This window comes from Saccopteryx bilineata, chromosome 1, assembly GCF_036850765.1.
Source record: "Saccopteryx bilineata isolate mSacBil1 chromosome 1, mSacBil1_pri_phased_curated, whole genome shotgun sequence".
NCBI lineage: Eukaryota > Metazoa > Chordata > Mammalia > Chiroptera > Emballonuridae > Saccopteryx > Saccopteryx bilineata.
In genome coordinates, this window is record NC_089490.1 from 141187597 (window position 1) to 141213317 (window position 25721).

The window sequence follows — 25721 nt, forward strand, 5'->3', positions numbered from 1 at the left end:
CCAGTAAGTGCTCAGAGGTGGAATGGTTGGGTCAGGGGTTGAGAAATGACCAGGCTGTTTCCCCAAGTGGCCCATGAAGAAGGCCATGTGTTGAGAAAACAGTTGTGTTAGGCTTGCTCCCTGGTTTACCAGCTGCAAGCACTTTGCTTAATTAGTGCGTGAGCACCTGGCAGTGCCACATGTGTATAGTCTATGTAAGGCTATGGGTGCTTGCCCCCAGGGCAGCAGATGGTGGATTGTGGATTGCCTATCCACCACTGGGAGGAGCCCTTTTGTTGTTCATTTGCCTGAGAAGTGGTTTTCCCTGCCAGTTTGCTTATCAGCCATTGTGAGACTCTTAAATGGAAATGGTTCAATGCTTTCTGGCTCCACAATTTCTCTACTGTCTGCTCAAATCCAATGTGGATCTGCCTGGCCTCAATCACTGGCATTACACCATGCCATCCCATGTCCTTATCAGTATTTAGGGTTCAGCCTTTTAAATATTCACTTTTATTTCCTCCTTCTGCCACTTCTCTCATCAACCCTGTTGATTAACATCCATTAAGCGTATGTGTTGACAATAACACATTCTGGGTGCTGGAGAGGGGAACATAGGTGTTGGTCTTGGGTTGTCTCACTCTCTGAATAGGACAGGAGGGAGCTGGAGGCCCCCACGGCCATATGTGTTAACTCATTTCATCCTTGCAACAACTTTGGGCCCAGGCCTGAGTAAACATATTTAATTAATGAAAAAATGAAGTTCAGAGAGGTCAGGGGACAGATTCAGTGTCTAGCACCTTGGCCAGGATGTGAATTCAAAGCATCTGACTGCAGATCTTGCAACAGGCATTCCATTCATTCAACACTTCTGACAATTTTTCTTAGTCCAGGTCCCCAAGAAGACCCCAGTTTTCAGGAAGAAGAGCTGGCTACAGATATCCCTAGCCTGTTAGGGCTAGACTAGAGGGTAAGTTCTGGAGCTGGAAGAGTGGGGAATAAGGGTTCTCTCTGGGGAGAGAGGAAAAACATCCTGAAAAAGGGATAGTAGGATTGGGCTTTTGAAGGGTACACAGGAGTTCATTAGGAGGAGGATGCATTCATTAATTTGATAAACACCTCCCGCCACATCTCTGTGCCAACCTACCCCAACTTGGTCCCAAGGAGATCAGGACACAGATCCCTAAGGGGTCATGGATGGGCTGGAAGGAAAGGAAAGGTAGGAGCTGGCCTGACCAGGTGGTGGTGCAGTGGATAGAGCGTCAGACTGGGATGCAGAGGACCCAGGTTCAAAACTGCAAGGTCGCCAGCTTGAGCACGGGCTCATTTGGTTTGAGCAAGGCTCACCAGCTTGAGCCCAAGGTTGCTGGCTTGAGCAAGGGGTTACTCAGTCTACTATAGCCCACTGGTCAAGGCACATATGAGGAAGCAATTAATGAACAACTAAAGTGCTGCAATGAAGAATTGATGCTTTTCATCTCCCTTCTGTCTGTCTGTCCCTATCTATCCCTCTCTCTGACTCTCTCTGTCTGTCAAAAAAAAAAAAAAAAGAAAGAAAGAAAGGTAGGGGCTGGAGGAGTCCTGAGTGAAGGAACATGGGGACTCTTTAGGGGACCAGCAAGTGATCTACTGGGATGAGCATGTGGCTCCAATTTGCTATCCCAGAGCACAAATGGCTGCTACTGAATGTTTTTGTCATGAAATACATTGCCTGGGTTCAATGAAGTCAATATATCATGGTTCTGCCTCAAAAAGATGTTTGTACCTGCTACAAGCCACCTCCCAGCAGTGGACCCTCAGTTTCTACAGGTGAGTTATATGGGAGAAAAAATATACCGAGGATTAACTTCCCCATAGGCCTGGTTGTGTGATGATAGAGAACTTTAATTTGTTGTCTGTGGATGGAGATCCATGCATTTGAAATAAATGGAGATCTGTGAATAATATGGTGTCCCAACCAGACCTGGAGAGATCCAATAGGAATTCCCAGGGAAAGCAACACTTTAGTCAGATCTGAGAGGAGGAAGAATTGAGCACAAACATGGGACAGTGCAAGGACGAGCACCTGGAGAAAAAAGAGCTTCACTTGCAGAGGAAAAAACATGTGCAAAGGTCCTGAAGACAGAACAGACTGGTTGTATTTGAAGACTACAAGAAGACCACAGAGTAGTTAGATGGTGTGATGGGGAGGTTGGTGGGAGCTGGACCATTCAGGGCCTCTTGGGTCACAGGAAAGGGTGTGGATTCTACTGTGTGGGCCAAGGGGGGCCATGGAAGTTGAAGGAGCAGAAGGGGCATGAAAATTAAACCGTAAAAACAACTGTGAACTGGTTTCAAGCATTTTTACAAGATTAACACATGTAACTACCCATTCCATTGCACAGGTGGGGAAACTGAGGACGAGAGAGGGGTAAGTCATGTGCCCAAGATCACACAGACGGCACGTGGCAGACCCAGGATTTGAGCTCAGATGCCATCTGTTTTAGGGGCTGGGCTCTTAAACACCACTCTAAGGAGCAAAGGAAAGAGAGAGCTGGGAGAGGCGTGGCCCCGGGTGGGCGCCGGCTTGCAAGCAGTTCATTCTGTAAAACCGTCAGGATGCAGTTTGGGCGGTGAGTGAAGCAAGGCTGTATTTTGTTTGTTTATAATCCATTCCTCTTCGGAACCCTCAGTCCCTCCCGCACTCCCCAACTAATGCAAAAACACCTACAGAAACAGCGATTTCCTCTGTTCTCCCCTACATCCACTCAGGTCGCGCCAAGTATCGGACAAGACAGCACTATCGACACCCAATAGTTGCTTAGGACACAAGTTCCGCCTCTTTCTCTCCTTCAGGCCACGCCCTCAACCCGCCTAAGGGCGGTGAGTGGGGAGGGAAGTGGCAAGCTAGACCGGGGTAGGACTGCGGGGCTGCAGAAGACCATTAAATGAAACAATGAGCCACCATTGAGCACGTCATTCTCATAAATGACGTGAGTCCTTTCCCTCTTCCTTTCCACATAGGTGTACTGGAGCGCCCATTGTGTGGCAGACCCTGTGCTGGGCCAGTGTCAGGGGAGACTGGTCCCGCCTTCAGTGCTCTTCAGAGGGCTGAGATTTCTCCAATCTTTGATACCAAATTAATTCATTAATTATTCCACTCTAAATGTATTTCTTGAGCACCTACTATATGCCAGGCATAGGGGAGACAATGTTTTCTGAGACCCCATCCTGGCTTCTCAGGAGCTTGCTGCCTGATTGAGACGGAGAAAACTGGTATGAAAAGATCACGGGGTGCTGAGGGCCCAGAGGGAAGTCTCCACCAGCCTAGGGTGTCCGGAAAGTTTGCAAGAGGAGGGCCAAGAGAGAAAGCAGTTTATACAGAAGAGAGAGGAAGGAATATTTCTGGCGGTGGGCACAGCGCGTGCAAAGGCCAGCCGATGAGGTGTGTCGTAGTAATTCAAGGAGTCCAGGGAGGCCTAGTCTGGAGGAAGATGTGAGGAAGGTGGGGAGACAGAGGATTGGCGAATCACCGAGCAAGAAGGGCCTTGTGGGTGGAGCTTTCTATGTGCGCCCTCTTATTGGCTGACAGATGGCCCAATCAGAGGCTGTCATAGGGGCGTGGTCAGAGGCGGAGCTACATCCCTCTCTGGGTGTCTAGATCAAGAGAAGACAATTTGCTAGGGTGGTTTTCGGTGTTGTGGTGGGGGTTGGAAGGGACCAAGCCAGGGGTTGGTAGGGACCCGGCTTCACACTCGGGCCAGAAGTGGACCCCCAGGTAACGCCGTGTCCTGACATCGAGACCCGAACCAAGCCAAAAAACCACCTCAGTAACTGCATCTCCATCGCACTAAAGTCCCGGCCGTGAAACACAAGGCAGAAGACAACAGAGAGGTCAAGGACGCAGACCCCAAACCAAGCTGCGTTCTTCTCCAACTGTACGATATCCTGGTGCCTCAGTTTCCCCATCGCCTCCACTTAGTAGGGTCGCTGTGGGGGTTACTTGAGTTAAAACACGCTGAGCTTGAACCAGCCCCTGCACGTGTTAACTGCTCGCCAGTTAAAATTATTCTTTTATTATTATTATTATTGATTGATTGATTTTAGAGAGAGAAAGAGAAACATCCATCTCTTCCTGTATGTGCCCTGACCAGGGATTGAACTGGCAAACTCTACGTATCGAGACAATGCTCCAACCAACCATGCCATCCTGCCAGGACTTTTTTATTTTTTATTTGATTATTTTTAGGGAGAGGAAGGCAGAAAGAGAGAAACAGCGATTTGTTGTTCCACTTACTTATACATTCATTGGTTGATTCTTGTATGTACCCAACCAGGGATCTATTCTGCAACTTTAGCATATTGGGAGGACACTAACTAACTGAGCTACCGGCCAGGGCCAGTTATTCTTGTAATTTATTATTTTGCTTTGGAAATTGACTGGCTACAGGTAGCTCTCTTAAAGAGATGGCTGGCTGTAATCTGTCTGGGGTCTTCCCAGGAAGAACATTATCCACCCCCAGTCCTGTTTCTATTGATGTTAATCCCGGTAAGTTGACATCCTGTTCCTGAAAGTAATTAAATGTGGATTCACCTTGACATTGCTGTTCTCCTTTTGCATTCTGGACCCAAAATGTGTGTATCTTGGGTTTCAAATGTTTTTATAAGACCCTTGAATGCTTGGGATTCCCAGACACCAAAGGGCTCACATAGCCTTGCTTGCCAGTGCCTTAATGGTAGTCCTGGAGGCATGAGAGGTTGAAGGCTTGGGTTCAAGAATAGCTGTGCTTCTTACTGCCTGCTCAGTTTGGGCAAATGCCTGTGCTTCTCTGATTTGTTGGTTTCCCTCTGTCAAAGATAATGTCATTGAGGCCCTTTTGTGGAGGCTTCTCAGCCCTCTCGTCAGACTGGGTGTGAGTCCATGGTGTCTCCAGCCAGTCTGAGTAAGGAAGGAGGACTCAGAGGGGTGGCATGAATGAAGGTGCAACCCTGAGCTGGGGCATTAAGAGGCTTGGCTAAGAACAGCAGTGGCATCAAGGGCCTGGTGATCGGAGAGAGCAAAGGTTTCGAGTTCCCACTGGTCGCTCTCCTGAGCTGTACTTGGGTCTAATGGTAGATAAGCCTCACATGCTCCTGGGATTCTCATGTTGGACATAGCCCCACCTTTGCTCACAGCGCCATTTCTTTGTGCCTCAGTTTCCTCACTTGTAAAATGAAAATGATGGTACAAACCTGGAGAAATGGCACATAAAAGGTACACAGGAAGAGCCCAATAATTGTTGAGAGTAAGCCCTTCCTTTAAAAATAAAACACAATAAGCCTGACCTGTGGTGGTGTAGTGGATAAAGCGTCAACCTAGAAACATTGAGGTTGCCGGTTCAAAACCCTGGGTTGCCTGGTCAAGGCACATATGGGAGTTGATGCTCCCTGGTCATCCCCCCTTCTCTCTCTCTCTCTCTCCCCTCTCTCCTCTCTAAAATGAATAAATAAATTTAAAAAAAAGATGAAGCAGGAAAAAACTTGACCAAAAAATAAATAAATAAATAAACCCACACAATAATTTTAGGGGATTTGGGAGAATGATAGTTAGTAGAATGTGGGGCTAAGGGACCCAGTTGGGCTGCCTGGGTTCAAATCCCAGTTCTGACATTTGCCTACTGTGTGATCTGTGGTGCCTGACTTGATGTTTTTGCTCTCAGTTGTATTTCTATTTATTATTTTATTTGAAAGAAAGTACAACTGTAAACCTACTATAAAATTGATTATTTTAAACAAGCGAATATTTGTAAAGTTCTTTCCCGGCATGGCACACTGAAGACGTTTGTAACGTAAGTTAACTTGCTTCCAGATTGTCTCTGGCTCCAGGCTGCCCTCAACCCTGGGATTACCCACTGACCCAATGCTGTCCTTGTTGGTTACCCTGGGGACTTTGGGCTAAGACTGTACCTCCAAACCCAGAGAACCCCCCAATCATTCTAAACCTACCCTGTCCCTTCCCCCCAATATGACCCACCCCATCTTAGCCTCTTGGCTAATTCAATAGCTTTTTTTTATTATCAGCCTTCCCCTGGCCAATCCAATTGCTTTACTTTTCAGCCCTGCAGGTCAAGTTCCAAAATTTGCAAGGGGTCAGTGCTGCCCTTGTACCATTTGTTCTGTAGGAAACAATTATTTTTTAACCCTCATTCTATTAGGCGATAAACCAAGATTGTTTTAATCAATTTCTCTTCTTCACTGCTGGCCTGGGGGCCACAGATAGGTCCATCAGGAGGTCCAGCCCAGAGCATTTGCCCTCTGCCAGGAATGCCCTTCCTCCAAGTTCCACCATGCTTATCAAAACCTCATCATTCTCCAGATTCATTTTTTCTTGGAATCCTTTCCTAACATTCCAATCAGAGCCTCCTCCCTCACTTCCCAGTCCCTCTCCTGTCCTTAGTCAGCCCTGACCTTAGAGACTGTTCTTAAGAGAGATAGCATATGTCAGGCCCTCAGCACATTGCCAAGCACAGAGTAGGCCTTTAGGAACCACATGAGTACTCTTTCCCTCTCCAACCATGAGAAGCTCATGTCCTATTTCCTTTTCTTCAATACTCCTCCACCCCACCCAGCATCCAGGACAAGGCCATCAACGATAGCACTGCCAAAAGGAGAGGGGAGCCTATTGCAGTCCCAAGGGCTCTGAATTCTATGTTTCCTGCACTCACCATTACTTGTTTCCTGATAACAGTAACTAGAGTTGGGGATGAACAAACATGTGGAGGGTGGACCCCTCGGTTTAATGACTTGGTGTTTATTTATTTATTTATTTTTGTGGCAGAGACAGAGAGAGTCAGAGAGAGGGACAGACAGACAGAAAGGGAGAAAGATGAGAAACATCAGTTCTTCGTTGCGGTTCCTTAGTTGTTCATTGATTAATTTTTCATATGTGCCTTGACCAGGGGGCCATAGCAGACCGAGTGACCCCTTGCTCAAGCCAGCAATCTTGGGCTCAAGCTGGTGAGCCTTGCTCAAACCAGATGAGCCCGCGCTCAAGCTGATGACGTTGGGGTCTCGAACCTGGATCCTCCACATCCCAATCCGACCTTCTATCCACTGCACCACCACCTGGTCAGGCTGATGACTTGGTTTTGGTTCTGGAAAAAGGTGGCAATTTACCTTCTGTCTACACTCTGGCCCCAGACAGTTTTTGTTGAACAAATTGATTGACATCTGATTCATATCTGTCCCTTCCACGGAGCCTCTATAGTGCCAGAAACATCCGATGTACTCAGTAAAGATTAGGAACTTATTTGAAAACCAATCAGGGTTGTCCTGTGTTGAGGCTTCTAGCATAAGCTCTGCTCACTCTCCATTACAAAGCTGAACTCAGCAGAGGCTGTGGAGTGGGAACCTTCTTATCCAAAGCCCAGATGTCTTCATAGCTGCTCTTGGCATGAGGGATGGGCAAATTTTTTCTTTCCTTTTTTTTTGTATTTTTCTGAAGCTGGAAATGGGGAGGCAGACAGATTCCCACATGCACCAGACAGGGATCCACCTGGCATGCCCACCAGGGGGCGATGCTCTGCCCATCTGGGGCTTCGCTCTGTTGCAACCAGAGCCATTCTAGCGCCTGAGGCAGAGGCCATAGAGCCACCCTCAGAGCCCGGGCCAACTTTGCTCCAATGGAGCCTTGGCTGTGGAAGCGGAAGAGAGAGACAGAGAGGAAGGAGAGGGGGAGGGGTGGAGAAGCAGATGAGCGCTTCTCCTGTGTGCCCTGGCCGGGAATCGAACCCGGGACTCCTGCACGCCAGGCCGATGCTCTACCACTGAGCCAACTGGCCAGGGCCGGGGTGGGCAAATTTTGATAAGAGTGAGGACCCTGGGAATGGCCAGGAGGTCCCTGGGAATGTCCGAGAGGATTTTGTGGTGGTGGGGTGTATTTCTATTCATGAGTGTGTGTGTGTGTGTGTGTTATACATTTCATCAGTTGTGCACCATTTCTCATCACTTTCCTTTCAATGACTTTTCTCTGTGGATATCATAAGATGGTAGAGAGAGAACAAAGTATCAGAAGCCGAGAGAGAAGAGAGATGAAAAGTCAGAGAGTCTGAGAAGGTCTGCAAAAGACATGAATGTAGATTCATAGAGAGGAGAGCAAGGGAAGGAGGGAGCCACAGAAAAGGACAGGCAAGGGAAAGATGGAGGCAGCATAGCATAATCAAGTAGAGAGATGAGAAATTTCAAATAGTTTTTGAATAAACATACTGTTGGTGGGACTAAATGGGGCACTGGCACTTTGACATTCATTGGACCTGGCCCTGGCTGGTTGGTTCAGTGGATAGAACACCCGCCGGCATGTGGATATTGTGGGTTCCATCCTGGTCAGGCACACATGAGAAGTGACCATCTGCTTCTCTTCCGTACCCTCTTCCCCTTCTCTATCTTTTCTCCTGTCACAGAGAGTGTCTCCATTGGTTCAAACATTGTCTTCAGGCTCTGAGGATAGCTCCGTTGATTTGAGCATCAGCCCCAGATATGTGTGTGTGGGGGGTTGTGCCAGGTAGATTGTGGTCAGGGTGTATGTGGGAGTCTGTCTGTCTCCCCTCCTCTCCCTTTTTTTGTGTCAGGGACAGAGAGAGACAGAGAGAGGAACAAAAAGACAGGAAGAGATAGAGATGAAAAGCATCAATTCTTTGTTGTGGCACCGTAGTTGTTCGGTTTTTTTTTTATTTATTTATTCATTTTAGAGAGGAGAGAGAGAGAGAGAGAGAAAGTGGGCAGGAGCAGGAAGCATCAACTCCCATATGTGCCTTGACCAAGCAAGCCTAGGGTTTTGAACCAGCAACCTCAGCATTCCAGGTTGACGCTTTATCCACTGCGCCACCATAGGTCAAGCCGTAGTTGTTCATTGACTGCTTTCTCCTATGTACCTTGACTGGGGGGAGGGGCTACAGCAAAGTGAGTTACCCCTTGCTCAAGCCAGTGACCTTGGGCTCAAGCCGGTGACCTTGGGGTTTCAAACCTGGGTCCTGTGTTCCAGTCCAACGTTCTATCCACCGTGCCACCACCTGGTCAGGCTCCCCTTCTGTCACTTTAAATAGAAAAGCAGCCTGACCAGGCGGTGGTGCAGTGGATAGAGCATCGACCTGGGACACCGAGAATCCAGTTTAAAAACCTTGAGGTCACCGGCTTGAGAGTGGGCTTATCTGGATTAAGCACAGGCTCATCCGGCTTGAGCACCGGGTTGCTTCTTTTTTTTTTTTTTTTTTTTTTGTATTTTTCTGAAGCTGGAAACGGGGAGAGACAGTCAGACAGACTCCCGCATGCGCCCGACCGGGATCCACCCGGCACGCCCACCAGGGGCAACGCTCTGCCCACCAGGGGGCGATGCTCAGCCCCTCGGGGGGGGGGGGGTCGCTCTGCCGCGACCAGAGCCACTCTAGCGCCTGGGGCAGAGGCCAAGGAGCCATCCCCAGCGCCCGGGCCATCTTTGCTCCAATGGAGCCTTGACTGCGGGAGGGGAAGAGAAAGACAGAGAGGAAGAAGGGGGTGGGGTGGAGAAGCAAATGGGGGCTTCTCCTATGTGCCCTGGCCGGAAATCGAACCCGGGTCCCCCGCATGCCAGGCCGACGCTCTACTGCTGAGCCAACCGGCCAGGGCTGGGTTGCTTTTTTGAGCTCTCATAGACATGACCTTGTGATAAACTGTTGTTCAATTGGTTAGAGCATTGTCCCAATACATCAAGATTGGGGTTCAATTCCCAGTCAGGGCACATACAAGAATCAACCAATGAATGCATAAATGAGTGGAACAACACATTGATGTTTCTCTCTTTCTCTCTCTGTCTCTCTTTCCTCCTCTCTTTCTAAAATCAATCAATATAAAATTTTAAAGCCATTTATCCATAGTGTAAAATAGACAAAACATTTAGAAATAAATCTGAAAAACAAAGATGTGCAGGATTTTTATGGGAAAGTTGCAAGCCTCACTGAAAGATAAATGGAAGGGTTCATCATATTCACACTTTGGAAGATTCAACATCACAAAGGAGGCTGATTTTCCCTATTTGATTTTTAAGTTCAGTGCAATTCCAATCCAAATCTTAACCAGGTTTCTCCATAGAGCCGAACAAACTTAGAAAAAGTGGAAGAACAGCCACACACTCCAGAAGGAGGATAAATCAGGTGACTGGTTTAGAACATGGAGAGATGGCCTGGGACAGAAGAGAAAGCCAGAACAGATCCCCAGAGGGAATAGACATCCTGCAGCCCTGCATACATTTTAGCTGGTTTGTGCCCATGGTTAAGTAGGCATATATGAAAACTTCCTTTGTAACAGTTTTATGAAAGAGTATTGGGACAATGGATCGTCCCATGGAACAAATATGCAATTGGACTTTATCTTACTCCATACTCTCAAATCAGTTCCAAGAGAGATCAAGATTTGACTGTAAATAACAAAGCTCCAAAAATGTAGAAGATGCTCTGAAAATGTCTTTATGAAGCTGGGGCAAGCAAGAATTCCTTAAACAAGACACAGTGTGAGTACTGCAAAGGAAAAGATTGATCAAGTTGAAGAATTTAATATTAAATCCCGAGACAGAAAGCAGATTAACAGTTGCTAGGAGCTAGGGGAGAAGGGTTGGGGAGTGACTGACTTGGTGATGGGGTTTTCTTTTGGGGTGATGGAAATATTTTAGTACTACATAGAAGTGGTGGTTGGTTGCACAATATTGTAAATGTGCTAAATGCCACTGAATTGTACACTTTAAAATGGTTAAAATGGTAAATTTTCTTATGTGTATTTTTCAGCAATAAAAAAATTCATTAAGAATTTTGTAAGCCCTGGTCGGGTAGCTCAGTTGGTTAGAGCGTCATCTCAATATGCAAAGGTTGCAGGTTCAATTCCTAGTCAGGATACATACGGAAACAGATCAATGTTTCTTGGTCTCTCCCTCCCCATCCTCTCTCTCTAAAATCAATTAATCTTTTTAAAATTAAGAGCTTTGTAGAAACTCCTGCTCCAGGAAGTGGAGCACAATTCCTTCTCCTAAACTCAGTGGGCTGGGTTTAGAAATTTGCTTACAAGGCACAGAGTAGGGCAAGGGAAAAAATAGTAACTTACAGTGGATAAAACTGGCAGGCAGCACTTTACCCAGGTGATCAAAGTTAACATCACCTGTGATGTCATGTGGAAATCAGGGACCCCCTGTATGATGTGACCCCCTCATCTCTGTGATCTTCCCCCAACACTCTATAGCCTCAGTCTAATAATAAGAAAATATCAGCTTGACCAGGCAGTGGCACAGTTGATAGAGCATTGGACTGGAACACGGAGGACCCAGGTTGAGGAAATCTCGAGGTCCCCAGCTTGAGCACGGGCTCATTCAGCTTGAGTACAGGCTCACCAGCTTGAGCACAGGGTTGCTGGCTTGAGCATGGGATCATAGACGTGACCCCATGGTCACTAGCTTGAACCCAAAGATCGCTGGCTTGAAGCCCAAGGTCACTGGTTTGAGCCCAAGGTCACTGGCTTGAGCAAGGGGTCACTTGCTCTGCTGTAGCCCCTTGGTCAAGGCACATATGAGAAAACAATCAGTGAACAACTAAGGTGCCGCAACGAAAAATTGATGCTTCTCATCTCTCTCCCTTCTTGTCTGTCTGTCCCTATCTGTCTCTCTCTCTGTCCCTGACTCTCTCTCTCTCTGACAAAAAAATTTAAAAAGGTATATCAGATAAACCCAAATCAAGGAACTTTCTACAAAATACCTGACCAGTACTTTTCAAAAGTGTCAAAGTGATAAAAAATTAGGAAAAATGAAAAAAAAAATCCACAGAGCAAGGCAACAAGAGGATAAAACAACCAAATGCAATGTACGTTCTGGATTGAATTCTGGACTAGAAAGATGAAACACTGATGAGATATAAATTCTGCTATTTAGTTAATAATAAGTGCCTATGCTAATATTTTCATTCTGACATATGTACCTTATAACCTCATGTAAGATGTTAACAGGGGAAGCTAGATGAAGGATTTACAGGAGTGCCCTATACCTTTACAGTTCTGTAACTGTAACCTTTCTGCATATATAACATTTTTCTACAATAAAAAAGGTTATTTTAAAAATTAAGAACTTCTGTTCAGAAAATGGCACCGTGAATAGAATGAAAACAGACCAGAATTTTGAAGGCTTTTTACAAACATGAAAATAACAAAGCATTTGTATGTAATACAGATAAAGAACTACAAAAACAATAGGAAAAGAGTAAAATTTTTTAAAAAATGGATAAAAGACATGAACAGGCATTTCACCCTAAGGAGAAACCAATATTCTCATTAAAAAGTTCCACTTCATGATCAATCAAGGCACATATAACAAGCAATCAATTAATGAGCAACTAAACTGAAGCAACTATGAGTTGATCAGTGGTGGGATTCAAATAATTTAACAACCGGTTCTCTGTCCTAATGACCGTTTTAGGTATAAAAAAACTATATACTGAAAGGTAGTTTATTATTTCACACATTTAATACTTAAATAAGAACAATAAAAGAGGTACACAAAACTAGATTATATGAAAGAGTTTAAAAATATTAATGAAAAATATTAAATAATACCTGACAAAAACCAATAAAACTGTTATTTAAGATATTTCCATATTGCTTTTCAATTGGTGTCCTCATTTGCAATTTATTTCACCTATGAACAGAATGAACACTACTACGAGTGCTTAGAATACGCTGTTGCATAGATGAACATTAAAAAAGAGTAAGGAATGTAAATTTGTGATTTCCACATTGGGCGGCTGCCAGGAACCCACCTTAGAGAGAACCCTGATTACAAGTGCCAATTTAACAACCGGTTCACCAAACTCAACAAGAAATTATGTATTGGTTCTGCCGAACCAGCTGAATCCCACCATTGGAGTTGATACTTCTTGCTCCCTGTCCCCCCATACCTCTGTAAAATCACTAAGTAAAATATGTAGAAAAAGAAAGAAAGAAAGTTAAATCTGGACAACTCAAAGCGTTAGCAAGGACGTGGAGTAACTGAATGATTATATTCTGGTTCAGTGAAAACTGCTAGAGCAACATGGAAAAGCAATTTGATGTCATCAAGTGAAGCTGAGTATGTGAATGTCCTGTGATCAGCCATCCTTACCCATGTTCACTGGCCTATATTTCTGAAAATGGTCATACAATCTTTGGTTGTAATAGATCCACAGTGGAAACAATCTTAATGTCCACTAACTGGACAATAGATAAATAACCAATAGTGTACTTTTTTTGAAGGAATATTGTATGATAGTGAAAAATATATGCATTACACCCACGACCTCTGACACTATTCTAGGCACTAGAGACACACAGTAAACAGGTTTTCAGGGCACTGGCCCACATGGAATTGCACAGCCAGATGTGTGGGAAGGGGTAATGAACAGAGCTGTGCTGGGGTCAAGGCTCAACCAGAGGGTGGGGTCTGGAGCCTCCAGAAAGTAAAGACTTAGTTTGGGGGAACCAGGGAAGGCTTCCTAGTGGGGGGTATTTTCAAACTGGGAAGTGATAGATGAGTAAGAGTTTTCCAGTTACACAAGAGAGTGAAGGATGGGATCCAGTCCAATTGTGTACAAAGATCCACAGGCTATGTGGCTCAGAGAGAGTAAAACAGAGACACAGAGAAAGAGACTTAGGCCATGGCAGAGACACAGACTGGAGAGAAGGAGGTTCAGAGGGAGACATATGATGGAGAAAAACATGAGGACAAAGATTCATAAAAGCAGAGAGACCCATGGAGACAAAGAAACAGAAAACCAGGCAGAGACGGAGATGTAGAGACAGAGGAATAGAGATACTCAGGGAGAATAGGGACAGCGAACCCACAGAACGACTCAAGGAGAGACGAGAACTAGACAGGCACCTGCGTGTAGAAGACCGCTCTCAATCACTCTGCTTGGGGAGCCAACTCCTGGCTCAGGCTCTTTAAAGCCTTCCACCTCCCGGCACCACGCCCCCACCCTTGGCGCCTCCGCCCCATCAGGCGTCCCCGGGGCTCCGCCCGCCGAACTCGCGTAAGCAGCACGTCAGGAGCTGTCCGCGCCCCCGGTGCTGAACCAAGATGGCCGGCGGCGGAGGCCGGGCCCCGGCGTGAGCCGAGCGCTGGCGGTAGCCCCGGCCATGCACCCGCCTGCTGGCCTCTGAGCCCCACCTGACCAAGCCGGCCCGCTGGCGACCCCGGAGACATGTCTCTACTGTGCGTTGGAGGTAGGAGACCAGGCTGCGGGGCGGAAACCGGAGTGGACCTGACCGGCCGGGGATGCGGCTGTGGTCCAGGTGGTGGAAGGGTTTGAGCGGAGTCCACGCGGCTGGACTTTGGAAGGGGAAGTCCCTGTAGACGTGTCAGGGTGCCTGGTCGGTGTAGACGCAGCTGGGCTCTCAGGGGAGTTCCGGTGGCAGCTGCCGGAGGTCCTGTGGTCACGGCTGTACGCGGAGACTCGTGTGGATGCCGGCAGGGACCTGGGAACGGTCTAGACCGGGCGATAGGTAGACTAGGTTGCTAGGAGGTCGATGGGGAAGGGCCTGAGCTGGGTAGTGCGAACGAATCCTGCGGGCTACTTGGAAGAAGTCCTATGCTGTGAGCTAGGCTGCGGATCCGTACCGACACGACTGACTTCAGGATTCGAAGAGGAGTGCAGGAGAAGGGTCTATAAACCCTGAGCGTGACGATTTGGCTAAGGGGGTTCAACAATTAAGACAACCGCGAGCTCTAGTAATCCCACAGCAGTGCGTGTGGAGACGACTGGGAAGGGGCTGGAGAGACCCATCCCCACGTCCTGAGAGGTCTGTGATTGGGGGGTCTTGGGGCGCCTTTTCAGTTAACTGAAAAAGAGAATCGGCGGAGAGCTTCTCTGGCTTCCCACCCCTTTCAGCACTTCGAAACGCATATTCGGCCTTTTCTGCAGGGAGCCAACCTCTTGGATGTGCGGTGTCCCAGTGCACCCCTCCGGGCCCATCCTCACCTCACCCACTCTGTGCCTAAGGGAGGGAAGCAGAGGTAGGATGGAGCTATTCTGGGGCCAGACGCCATCTGTATACTGAGGCCCACGCCCAGACCTGTGCTCTGCACTGGAGTGGAGGAGGGAAAGAGATGCGGGAGGGGCATGACCATCCCCATGCTGGCGTGTGGGAAGAGGTGTATCAGCCAAGTATGAAATGTTAGGCTTCAAGACATCTTAGGTAGCGGGGGGTGTGCGTGTGTATGTGTACATGTATGTGTGCCTTCGTGAGAGAGAGCCGAACCGCAGCCTAGACCCGGGTGGGCAGGCCCAGGCCTGGAAATGTCCCCGCCGCCCCTCCCTCTTCCAGCCCTCCCACTCTGCTGCTCCATTCACAAACCTAGCCCCGCCCTCCTGCTCCCCGCGGCGTCTCTTTCCGTGTGCAGATCGCGCGGGGCTGGGCTGGCGTGAACGCGGGTGTTCTTAAAGGAACAGGGGCTTTATTTCCTTAAGCTCGTTCCCGATGGGCGGGGCTGGTAGTGGCAGAAGGGCCCACAAGATCAAAGTCTACTCATCCAATTCTTGGCCAATGGAGTTAGGGGAGTGGAGAGGTGGAGGGGACCCACTCATGCAACTTCCACCAACTTCCCTAAGGGGAAGGGGAGGTGAAGAACCAAGTCCCCTATTGGTCTCTCCCATCTTCTAAGTTGCCTAGCACTTGGGAGGTGAGAAGGTTAGGAGAGCTGACACTAGAGGAAGGAGCCTACGTGGGTGCTCCTGACTGACTCTCTTCTTCCTACCCCCATCTTACCCTGCCTCACATCCTCCGAGTTTGGTTCTTCTGGAAGGTTTGCTTAGTTGGAGAAGAGGGGGAGGATCTCATCCTAGTTGACACAAACTGGAGACTGGGATGAGGGGGTGGTGTTAAGAAGTGGGCAGTAGGAAGGGTGAGTCTTCCTGAAACGAATGCTTGGGGAAAGAATTGTGTTGGATGATTCTGTGGAACTTACTGGGAGGGAGTCACCAGCAGAGTGGAGGGGGTTTCCTGGGGGGGTAAGACTGGGGGTGAGGTGGGGTGGGTAAAATCCTGAGGTGTAAAGGGGAGCAGCATGATGCTGGAAGAAGCTGAGCGGAAAACTGAGAAAAGTGGGAAGAGGGAGAAATGGTAGGAGGGGTGGGGTGACTCAGTGGGACCAGGACAATCTAGGGGGAGGATGAGATGGAGAGGAGGCAGGCAGCAGTAAAGCTGGGCCGGCAGGGCTTTCTATGGATCCGAGCTCATCCTTGGAATTGAGGAAATACCTGACCACCCAACCAGGAACCATACTTCAGGACCTACCCAGGCCCTATAAAAACCACATGCCTGTGCCTGCACACGTGGACAAATGTGCACGGTCATATGACCATGTGAACACACGAACATACATGTATACAAAACACAATCTGTGGCCCCAAACATGGGCCCTGCAATGTAAGTGTGTGTACTTACAAACACACATGCATCCACATGTTTTTGATGTATATTTACAATATCCATGTCTCAAAAATCTGCTCATGCCCTAACACGCAGGCATGTGCCCATATATACATGCTAGGATACCAAATCTCTAAGAACATATATCTGTATACAGCAGCACATGCCAAGTTATATGTATACACACATTATAACACTTGTCTGAACACTCAAATCAGCCCCTTTGAACAGGTGAATGATGATGCACTCAGATACATGCCTATGTATATATAGCTATGCACAACTGTGTACATACATGCAAGTAAACAAATACATATGCCATAAAACTGCATCTCTCTCACACACACCAACGTGTGTTTCTGCCTGACACATCACCTGCAAACCCATGCATACCTAAGCTCACACATACCAGCATATTCCAAATGCAGTCATACCCTAGTCCCCAGTGCATACATGCTGACCCTCACCTGCATTCAGATACTGCATTGAGCAGATGTCCCTCCATGCATTCCCATACACACCCATGTGCACATACCTGCCTGCCCTGGTAACACAAACAAATACACATGTAAGCACACATAAATGCAAATTTACCTCACACCAACACATGGGAAACCACCCTGTATAGGCCTTGCCTCTGCCCCATCATTTCCTTATGTGGAGTCCCATTGCTGCCCCTCACAATTCACTTGCTAGGTCTTAGCAGAGTCCTGAGGTTGAAAATTCCAAGTACTACCTGGTTCGTTCATGCAGTCATTCATATATTTACTCACCAAGCATTATTTGAGCATCTACAATGTGTCTGGCACTGTTCCTGGGTCTGAGGACCCAGCCTTACTTCTGGTCTCATGTTGGTGGGGTCAGAGTGGGAAGAAAAAGGAAAGGCTGAAGGAGCCCAGGAGGGGGGCATCCAAGGTTCTCTTTCTCTGGGAAGCCTAACCTGATATTCTCACAACCATTTTTCTGGTCTCAGAAGATGAGGGGGCACTAAGAAGAAGGGAGATGGTATTCTGTGTGGAGGAAAAAACTCATGCAAAATCGTGGTAGTGTAGATTCAATTCTAGACCTCCCTATGTGCCTCATGGCATTTTTCCAGGCTACTCAATGTTTTAAAGGTTACATAAATATTTGATGAATGAATTTTGTGTACAAATTAGCAAATGTGTGTAAGAATGAGTTTGCCTCACAACTAATAATAATATCCAAAAAAACCCACCATTTATTCAGCATTCTACAGGCAATGTTGAAGACTTTTATGCTTATTGCTCTCTTTATTCCTTACAGCAAACCATTTTGTAGATGAGGAAAACTGAGGCTTAGGGAGGATCAATGTCTTGCCTAGTGCCACAGAGTCAGAGGTATAGCTGCCTGACTCTACAGTCTACTGGGAGTGGGGGGTAAAGGTTCTCAGCTTCCAGGACCTGGGAGACACTCAAGTCTCCCTCCCATGAGGTGAAAATCTATCTTGGATTGCCTTCTTTCTTCATCCATTCAGTAAATAGACATGTCATAATCTCCCCATTCATCATGGCGATTCTCCTGCCCCTCTCCCAGGAAGCCTTCACAAATCCCTCTGCTCCTGGCTCCCTGTTTTTGTTACCACCAGCTGGGAGAGGTGTACATTTGCCTCTTTGCCATCACCATCCTAATAGGATGCCATTTAGAGTTGGTTCTGATTCATCTTCAGGGCTGCAATCTTTGCTTCTTCCATAACCTGGACTTCACTCTCTTCCCACATACAATGGGTTTCCTCTGTGAGGTGCCAACCAGGACATCCTGAGTCAAGCAGGTCTGGGTTTGAATTACTAAATCCACCACTTCCTGGTAAGTCTTATACACTCTTCATTCCTCAATGTTCCCATATGTAAAATGGGCACACTAGTAGCACCCACTGCCTAGGTTTGCTGGAATTATCCAATGAGATAAGGCACACAAAGCTGTTGGCACAATACTTCTTCTGTGGAAAAGTTTAATAAGTGTCAGCCAAAGACAGAAAAAAAAATCAATGATAAAGTTTTTATTAATGGGATCTAAAAGTTTTCTCGAAGGTAGTCCGTGGTGCAGACGTTTTCTGAGAGCTCACTGCGTTCTCAGACCTGAGGAGGACTCAGGAGTATACAGGTGGCAAAAGAGGTGCCAAGTTCTTTGGAAGTACACGGGCCGAGACCACGGAATCAGCACCGTGGACAGCGCACGGATGGCGACTTCCTCGTAGTCAACAGCTTGGGGAGGCGGCGGGTTCAGCACCCTAGACAGCAATGAGGGTTGGGGGCACGCAGTGAGTTTTGAACTTTGGGCAGCGCTGCGCAGCCTGGCCGGTCTCTCAGCAAAGCTACGGGAAGAGGAAATGACATCACTTCTTCATTTTTACACTGTTTAATGAGCACGTGGTATATGCCAGGCCTAGTTCTAAGTGGTGCGTGGTAAAGTGTGCTTTTTACACCGGAGGCTCTGGCATATTTCTGTGGTTAGTAAGTGAAAAGTCCTCTCTCCCAGATGTAAAGACAAGATGTCTTTACAAGACAAGATGTAAAGACAAGAGTAACAGTGTCTTTAAAGAGCTTGTCCACCATCACATGACATATAAAACTACCAAACATTCCAGAATTTATTTCTGAATTCTCTAGGCTTCCCTTCCCCCACCCTTCCCCTCTTGTAGTCTCTTCTGACACTGGTAAGCATGTCTTGTAATGGAAGGGGGCATTCAAATGCTTCCCTTGAGGGCTGAAATCCTCTACTCCCCACCTCACCCCCAAGCCTTGGCAAGTCATGGACCAAGTGCCCCAAGACCGGCGTTCATCTCAATTAGAACACATTTAGACACATTTAAAACCCAACAGATAAAAACAGTAATGATATTATTAATAATAGTAGCAGTTACGATAGTATAATGCTGATTCTAATAATGATGAAGATGAAAGGGAAAAGGAAGGAAAAGAAGGGAAGAGGAAAGGAAGAGGAAAAAAGCTTTACCTCTCGCCATTTCCCAGATGGAGAAACTGAAATCCAGAGCTTGGCCGCGCCTATGGGAGTTCCGAGCCCCTGCTCTTGACTTCACCCATTCGGCCGAAGCCAGCATCTGCCTGTGCAACCACATTAATCAGTCAGCGCTGATAGGGTCCCCAGGGACTGCGGAGGCCAAGGCGCAGGCTGCTGACCCGGCCTGATGCGGTGGCTCTCTATAGCGGGTCAGAGGGGCCAGCAGTGGGCACCGCTCCCACCCGCCACTCCCAGCGGTCGCTTGGCCCACACCCTCTGCTACCACGTTATAAATAGCCTTATGATGCGTGTGACGAGCAGTTCACGCGGGAGGCGTGGCGCTTCCTTCCCAGTGACCCCATTGCCCGGGGAGGGCGGGGGAAGGTGGCAGGCACGGATGTAATGATGATGGTGGTAAAGGCCACAGTGAGGGACTCGGGACTGTTTACTAACGGGAGGACAGTGGGAAGGGGAAGAGAAAAGGAAGAAAGTGGGGGGAAAGAGAGAGCTTGGTTTCTTCTCTAAACCCCATGCGGCCATTTCCTGAACTCCCTCCTTCCTCCGAGCCCTCTTCTCTCCTAACCTCTTTCCAAATATGACCCAGCTCTCTGTGCCCCTCCCACTTCCAGAACCCCTCCCCACGCCAGGAGCCTCCTTCTTTCAGTCCTCTCCCCTCCTCCCTCCGTCTCATACCCTGTTATAAGCTTCCTACCCCATGAGTCCTCTTCCTCACTCTAAGCCTCCTTCCCTGATCCCCCATTCTTTCCTGATCCCCCTTTCCCACTCTGAGTCCCTCCTCCTTTCTCTGAGTCCCCACAAAGAACATATATTGACATCTTTATCCTACACTCCCTGAAGGGGCCTCAGGGCCTGTGCCTGGCCTCAGCTGTCAAACCCGGACCCCTCAGCAGTCTCCCACTGCTGGTGGACCCCAACTGAACCCATTGCACTCTGGTCCTCAGAGGCTTAAGGAGCAGGAAAGTGTGTGGAGGAAAGGAGTGGGGACAAGAGAGACAGAGACAGAGGGAGAAGGGGATGCAGGAGACAGAAAGACAACGCAGAAGTAGAGAGAAACAATGGGAGGAGGGATGGAAAGACATCATATACTGCTAACCCCCAACCAGAAGAGGATGGAGGACAGACTTTGGATGACTGGCCCCCTCTCTGATCCCTGTCTCAGATTTGTAAAAAGGAGACACAGCAGGACTTCAGGGTGGAGCCCAGGCCAGGTCAGACTAGACCCCAGTAAGCCCCTTGATCCCCCCAGGACCTGGCACCTACTCTCCTCAGCTTCCTCTGTCCAACTCTTCTTTCTCAACTCTTCCCATTCACTCCCCTTTCTGCCCTCCCTACTGGAAATCTACCTGTCTCTCTCTTTCTATCTCTCTGTGTCTCTGTCTGTCTCTGACTTTCATGACTTATCTCTACTCCCTTCTTCCTCCTTTTCCTTTCTCTCCCTGTGTTGGCCCTTCTGTGTGTATGCCTTTCTCAGCCCTTGTCTATGTTTCTTCCACAATTCTTCTTTCCAACTCTGCCTCTGCACCTCCTTTCTTCACAGAGTCATCAGGTTTGCAAGCTGGAGCTCCCCCAAAGAGGAAAGCCTGGAGCTCCTAGTGCACACAGTCCTAAGTGCCCCTGAGCACAGTCCTCAGGCCCTAGGGCAAGGGGCTGGGTGGGCAAGCTCCTTGTAAGCTGGGTATAGGAGGGGGCCAATGGGATGGGGCAGCATGCATCCAAGAGAGGGGCCTTTGCACCAAGCAGTCATGTGCCTTGAGTGGAAAGATGAGGAAGATAGGACATGGTGACTGATTTTGCATGGGAGGGACAAGAGACAGAAAATATAAGTGGACACAGAAGGATGGACACGCACACAAAGATAGAGAGAGAGAGAGAGAGAGAGAGAGCCAGATCTAGAAAAACAGGGAGAGACTATGTTGAAATGAGATAGAGTTGAAAACCCAGAGAAGGGGGATCACTTGCCTAGGATCACACAGCATGGTAAATTGAACCTGACTCCACACTGAACTGGTGCTTACCTCTCCCAATGCCCAGCCAAGGGCTCCATGGTCACTCTACCTTTCAAACCCAAATCCAGGTGGGGTTGAGGGTATAATGCCCAACCATATGCATTTAAAGTCTGTCTTTTGGAGTCATGGAAAGGCACTCATTCCCTCTCTTGCTCTGCAGCTCTAGAGAGCTCACTCAGTACTTCTGTGGGTCAATCCCACCACTGCACCCTACCCCCAACAAGAGCAGTGTGTACTGGCAAGTGTTTTGAACAACCCTACTTCTGCCCTTCATGGGAGTTCTCTTTTCACTGGCTCTATTCAACTGCTTTTGCATGACAGAAATTCAAGTGATGGGAACAGAGATATGAACAATATGGGAGACTGTTTGCATTTGCTCAGAAAAAGGCAAAATTAGACTCTCAAAAAAGAAGTAAGAGTAGAACCACAATTCTGTTACTAAGAATTTATCTTTCAACTTGCTTGCACACATTCTTTAAGACAGGGGTCCCCAAACATTTTACACAGGGGGCCAGTTCACTGTCCCTCAGACTATTGGAGGGCCGGACTATAAAAAAAAAACTATGAACAAATCCCTATGCACACTGCACATATCTTATTTTAAAGTAAAAAAACAAAACGGGAACAAATATAACATTTAAACAAAGAACAAGTAAATTTAAATCAACAAACTGACCAGTATTTCAATGGGAACTATGCTCCTCTCACTGACCACCAATGAAAGAGGTGCCCCTGGCCTGACCTGTGGTGGCGCAGTGGATAAAGCGTCGACCTGGAAATGCTGAGGTCGCCGGTTCGAAACCCTGGGCTTGCCTGGTCAAGGCACATGTGGGAGTTGATGCTTCCAGCTCCTACCCCCTTCTCTCTCTCTGTCTCTTTCTCCTCTCTCTCCCTTTCTGTCTCTCTCTCCTCTCTAAAAATGAATAAATAAAATAAAATAAATTAAAAGAGTGCTAAAAAAAAAAATTTAAAAAAAAGAAAGAGGTGCCCCTTCCAGAAGTGCAGTGGGGGCCGGATAAATGGCCTCAGGGGGCCGCATGTGGCCCGGGGCTGTAGTTTGGGGACCCCTGCTTTAAGACATACTGAAAACCACAAATGTTCTACAGAAGGTGTAGAATGCTACTGTTTGTTTAGGAAATGAAATAATGCACATGTGCTCATGATTGCTGACATCAGACTATCTGTCTCCAGTACCTGGCAGTGTTGACTGCACCTGGGAGGGAGTGAGGGCTGGGGTAAAAAGAACCTTATTCTTATTGTGTATTTTTTTTTACTAGTTTGATTTTGTAAAATGTACATGTATTGCTTCCTCAAGCAAAAACATTAATATGAAAAGAGAAGTGTGGAGAGAGGAGAGAGGCTCAGTCTGATAACAGGTTTTAGGTGGAGGTGGAGAGAAAATGATAGAGAAAGATGTTGGGGGGCAGCCTCAGGGTGCAAGAGATGTTGAAAGAAAAAGTTTAATATTCCGTGAGGAAAGCCAGTGAGTAGTGAAATTGCTTTGAATCACTTAGGGCTCTGGGTTAAGTGAACTCTGGAGACTGGACCACATGGGACCCTGACATATGTATTCGGGTTAAACCTTTCGCAGCTGAGTGGGACTGGACAAACTCTAATAACTTCCCAGCCAGGACTGGGATGTCCTGTTTTACCTTCTTCAGTCCCCTTTGAATATTGAACTCCAAACCTTAGGAGTGTTTGGTAGGACAGACTGGACTGGACAACTGTGGGAGAAGTCTTACTAGCTTGACAGGCGGACTGGATTGTTGGAAATTGTCTCTCCTCCCTCCCCTTTCCCTTTCTCCCCTGTGGCAATCCTGGAGGGCTTCCTGTGGGAGGTATTTTCTGCCACCTGCCCATCTCCTTCTTTTGAATCTTGTTCAATTGAGGGTAAAGGCATAGCTGGATGGGAGACACTTCAGGGAAATTTGATAGGGAGGGAGGAGGGACAGGGATTGCCCCAGGGCCCAGATTCCTTCCACCCCTTAGGTCTGCCTCTGCTCATCTGTCTGATGGCTTCTCTCTCTCCCTCTCACCCCTGCCTCCCTCCTCTCCTTGTCTTTGACTCTAATTTCACCTGTGTCTTTATCTCTTTTTTCTTACCTGTTTGGTCTCTGCCTCTGTCTCTTTTGCTCTCTATCCTTGCCTCTGTCTTCTCTGTTTCTTTCTGTGTCTCTCTCCTCTCTTTCTCTCATTATATCTCTATTTTGGTGTCTCTCTCTGTGCCTCTGTCTCTCTCCTCCCCACCTCTCTCCCCATCTCCCTTCCCTATCTCTGTCTCTCTCCACAGTAAAAAAAGCCAAGTTTGATGGCGCCCAAGGTAAGTGGCCTCTATACCTGTCCTGTCCTGTGTTGTATGCCTGTCTATCCATCTTGGAGAGACTGGGAAGGAGTTCTAAGCCATTGATGGGGGACTTGGGCTCTGTGTGCTAAACCTCATGGGAAACATCAGACATGGCCTGTGGTCCCAGCAATCTTCTCAGACATCCCCTGAAAACCCCAGGATGGGTGGGGCTCACCCTGAACCAATGGCCCTTCCCAGGATTCTAAGAGATAAGGTGGGGACTCAGATCAGGCTCCAGGTGGGGAAAGTGAGGCTCAGAGAGGTGAAGGAGTTTTTTATAGTCACTTTGTTCCCATCTGGGGAATCAATCTTTCCAGCTAAAAATAAAGGCTGTTGGACTATTTTTAAGCAGAGAATTAGGAATCCCCAAACCCCATGTCACCCTGCACCAAGGGCCCTCTCTGGTGCTCTGAGGGACTGGGCATAGGGGGAACATTGGGGGCTGGCCTGGAGGGGAGGGGGACACACAGAAGCAGAGCAGTATGTTGGACCTGGCACACACAGCACTGGGGATCACAGCAGGTTGTCTAGAGTTTAGAAAGGGGCACCAGAAGTGCCTGAGCCCCTGTGCTAACCCCTGCTCTCATCACCACAGAGAAATTCAACACATATGTGACCCTGAAGGTGCAGAATGTCAAGAGCACAACCATTGCTGTGCGGGGCAGCCAGCCCAGCTGGGAACAGGACTTCATGTTGTGAGTCTGATTGGTCCTTTACAGCCTCACCCCCTGGCACCTTGCTGGTCCCACGGGGCATAGCCAAACACCTGGGTGTCATCTGGGTCTCCCTTTCCTCTCTTTCTGCCTTATTTCCAGTCATTAGCTTTGCCTCCAAAGCACTCCCCAAAACCAGGCACTTCCCTTTATCTCCGGTGTCACCAGCCAAGTCCCCAGTGCCACAGCCTCCGCCCTGTCCTCCTGCTGCAATCTGCCTCCCGCAATCTGTTCTCCAGGCAGCCAGAGGGATATTTTTAAAAACTGCAAATCACATCCTGTGACTCTCCAAACTTGCCCATAACTCATCAACCTCAGAATAAAACCCACACTGCTTCCACAGCCCCCGAGGAGGCCTGGTCCCTGTGACCCTTCACCAGTATCTCCCTCATTCTTTTCTGGTTCACCAGCCTCAGCCCCAACCACCTCTGCAAGGTTCCTCCAACATGACCAGTTTGCTCCTACCCCAGGATCTTTGTACTTGTTCTTCTCTCCCCCTTACAGCAGGCTCTTTCTTACTCTTCCTGTCTCAGTTATATCACTTCCTTAGGGAAGCCCTCCCTGACCACTACCCCAAACTGCAACTGAAAGTATTTCATGTTTTGCTACCAATTGTTATTTTAGTCATTTGTGTGAATTTTGAACATATTTATGGCCCCTGACCCCAGACTTTGAGCTCTAGGAATATAGGGCCTGGTCATCTCTGTAACTATTCTGACCTCCACTCCAAGTACAAGTCCCAGCACTCAATAAATATTTACCTAATCACTGAATGAATTCATGACCTGGATCTTCCTTTTGACCTATGACCATCAAGGCCTCATATTACATCCTGCCTACTGGGAGCATATGCCATACTCTCTGCTAAGGCTTTGATTAAATCAGTTGCCCACAGCCTTGGGATGGAGGATGCGACTATAATCCTCACTTTATAGATGAGGAGACAGAGGGCCAGAAAAGCTAAGCCACCTGCTCAGTATCATACAGCCTGTACCTGGCAGAGCTGGGATTTGGACCCACTCAGACCTCAACCCCTGAGTAAAGTCTGGCTGGAGACTGTCTGTGGTGGAGGCAATGAGAAAACCCAGTTAGGATCCTGGAGCAGAGGAGTATCTGGGGGAGGGAGAGAAGAGCTGGCCCTACAGTTCTTGGGAATATGTAGAGGAGGGATAAGGTAGTCCCTAACTCCCTGAAAGCCAATCACTGAATGGCCAAGTCATAGTCAACAGATATATTCAAGGAGAACATTCCTTA

The 25721-nt window shown here is 47.8% G+C and overlaps 1 protein-coding gene across 3 annotated transcripts in view; it reads left to right on the forward strand.

Moving 5' to 3' along the window:
- The first annotated feature begins 14053 nt into the window (after positions 1–14053).
- The window catches only part of UNC13A (unc-13 homolog A), a 63218-nt gene continuing 51550 nt past the window's right edge, over positions 14054–25721 (forward strand). For all 3 annotated transcript variants that reach the window (XM_066270020.1, XM_066270029.1, XM_066270038.1), the window contains exons 1-3: positions 14054–14199; positions 23701–23730; positions 24350–24449. In XM_066270020.1, coding sequence (XP_066126117.1) covers positions 14178–14199; positions 23701–23730; positions 24350–24449 — 152 coding nt within the window. In that variant the 5' untranslated portion in view covers positions 14054–14177. The remainder of the gene's footprint in view (positions 14200–23700; positions 23731–24349; positions 24450–25721) is intronic.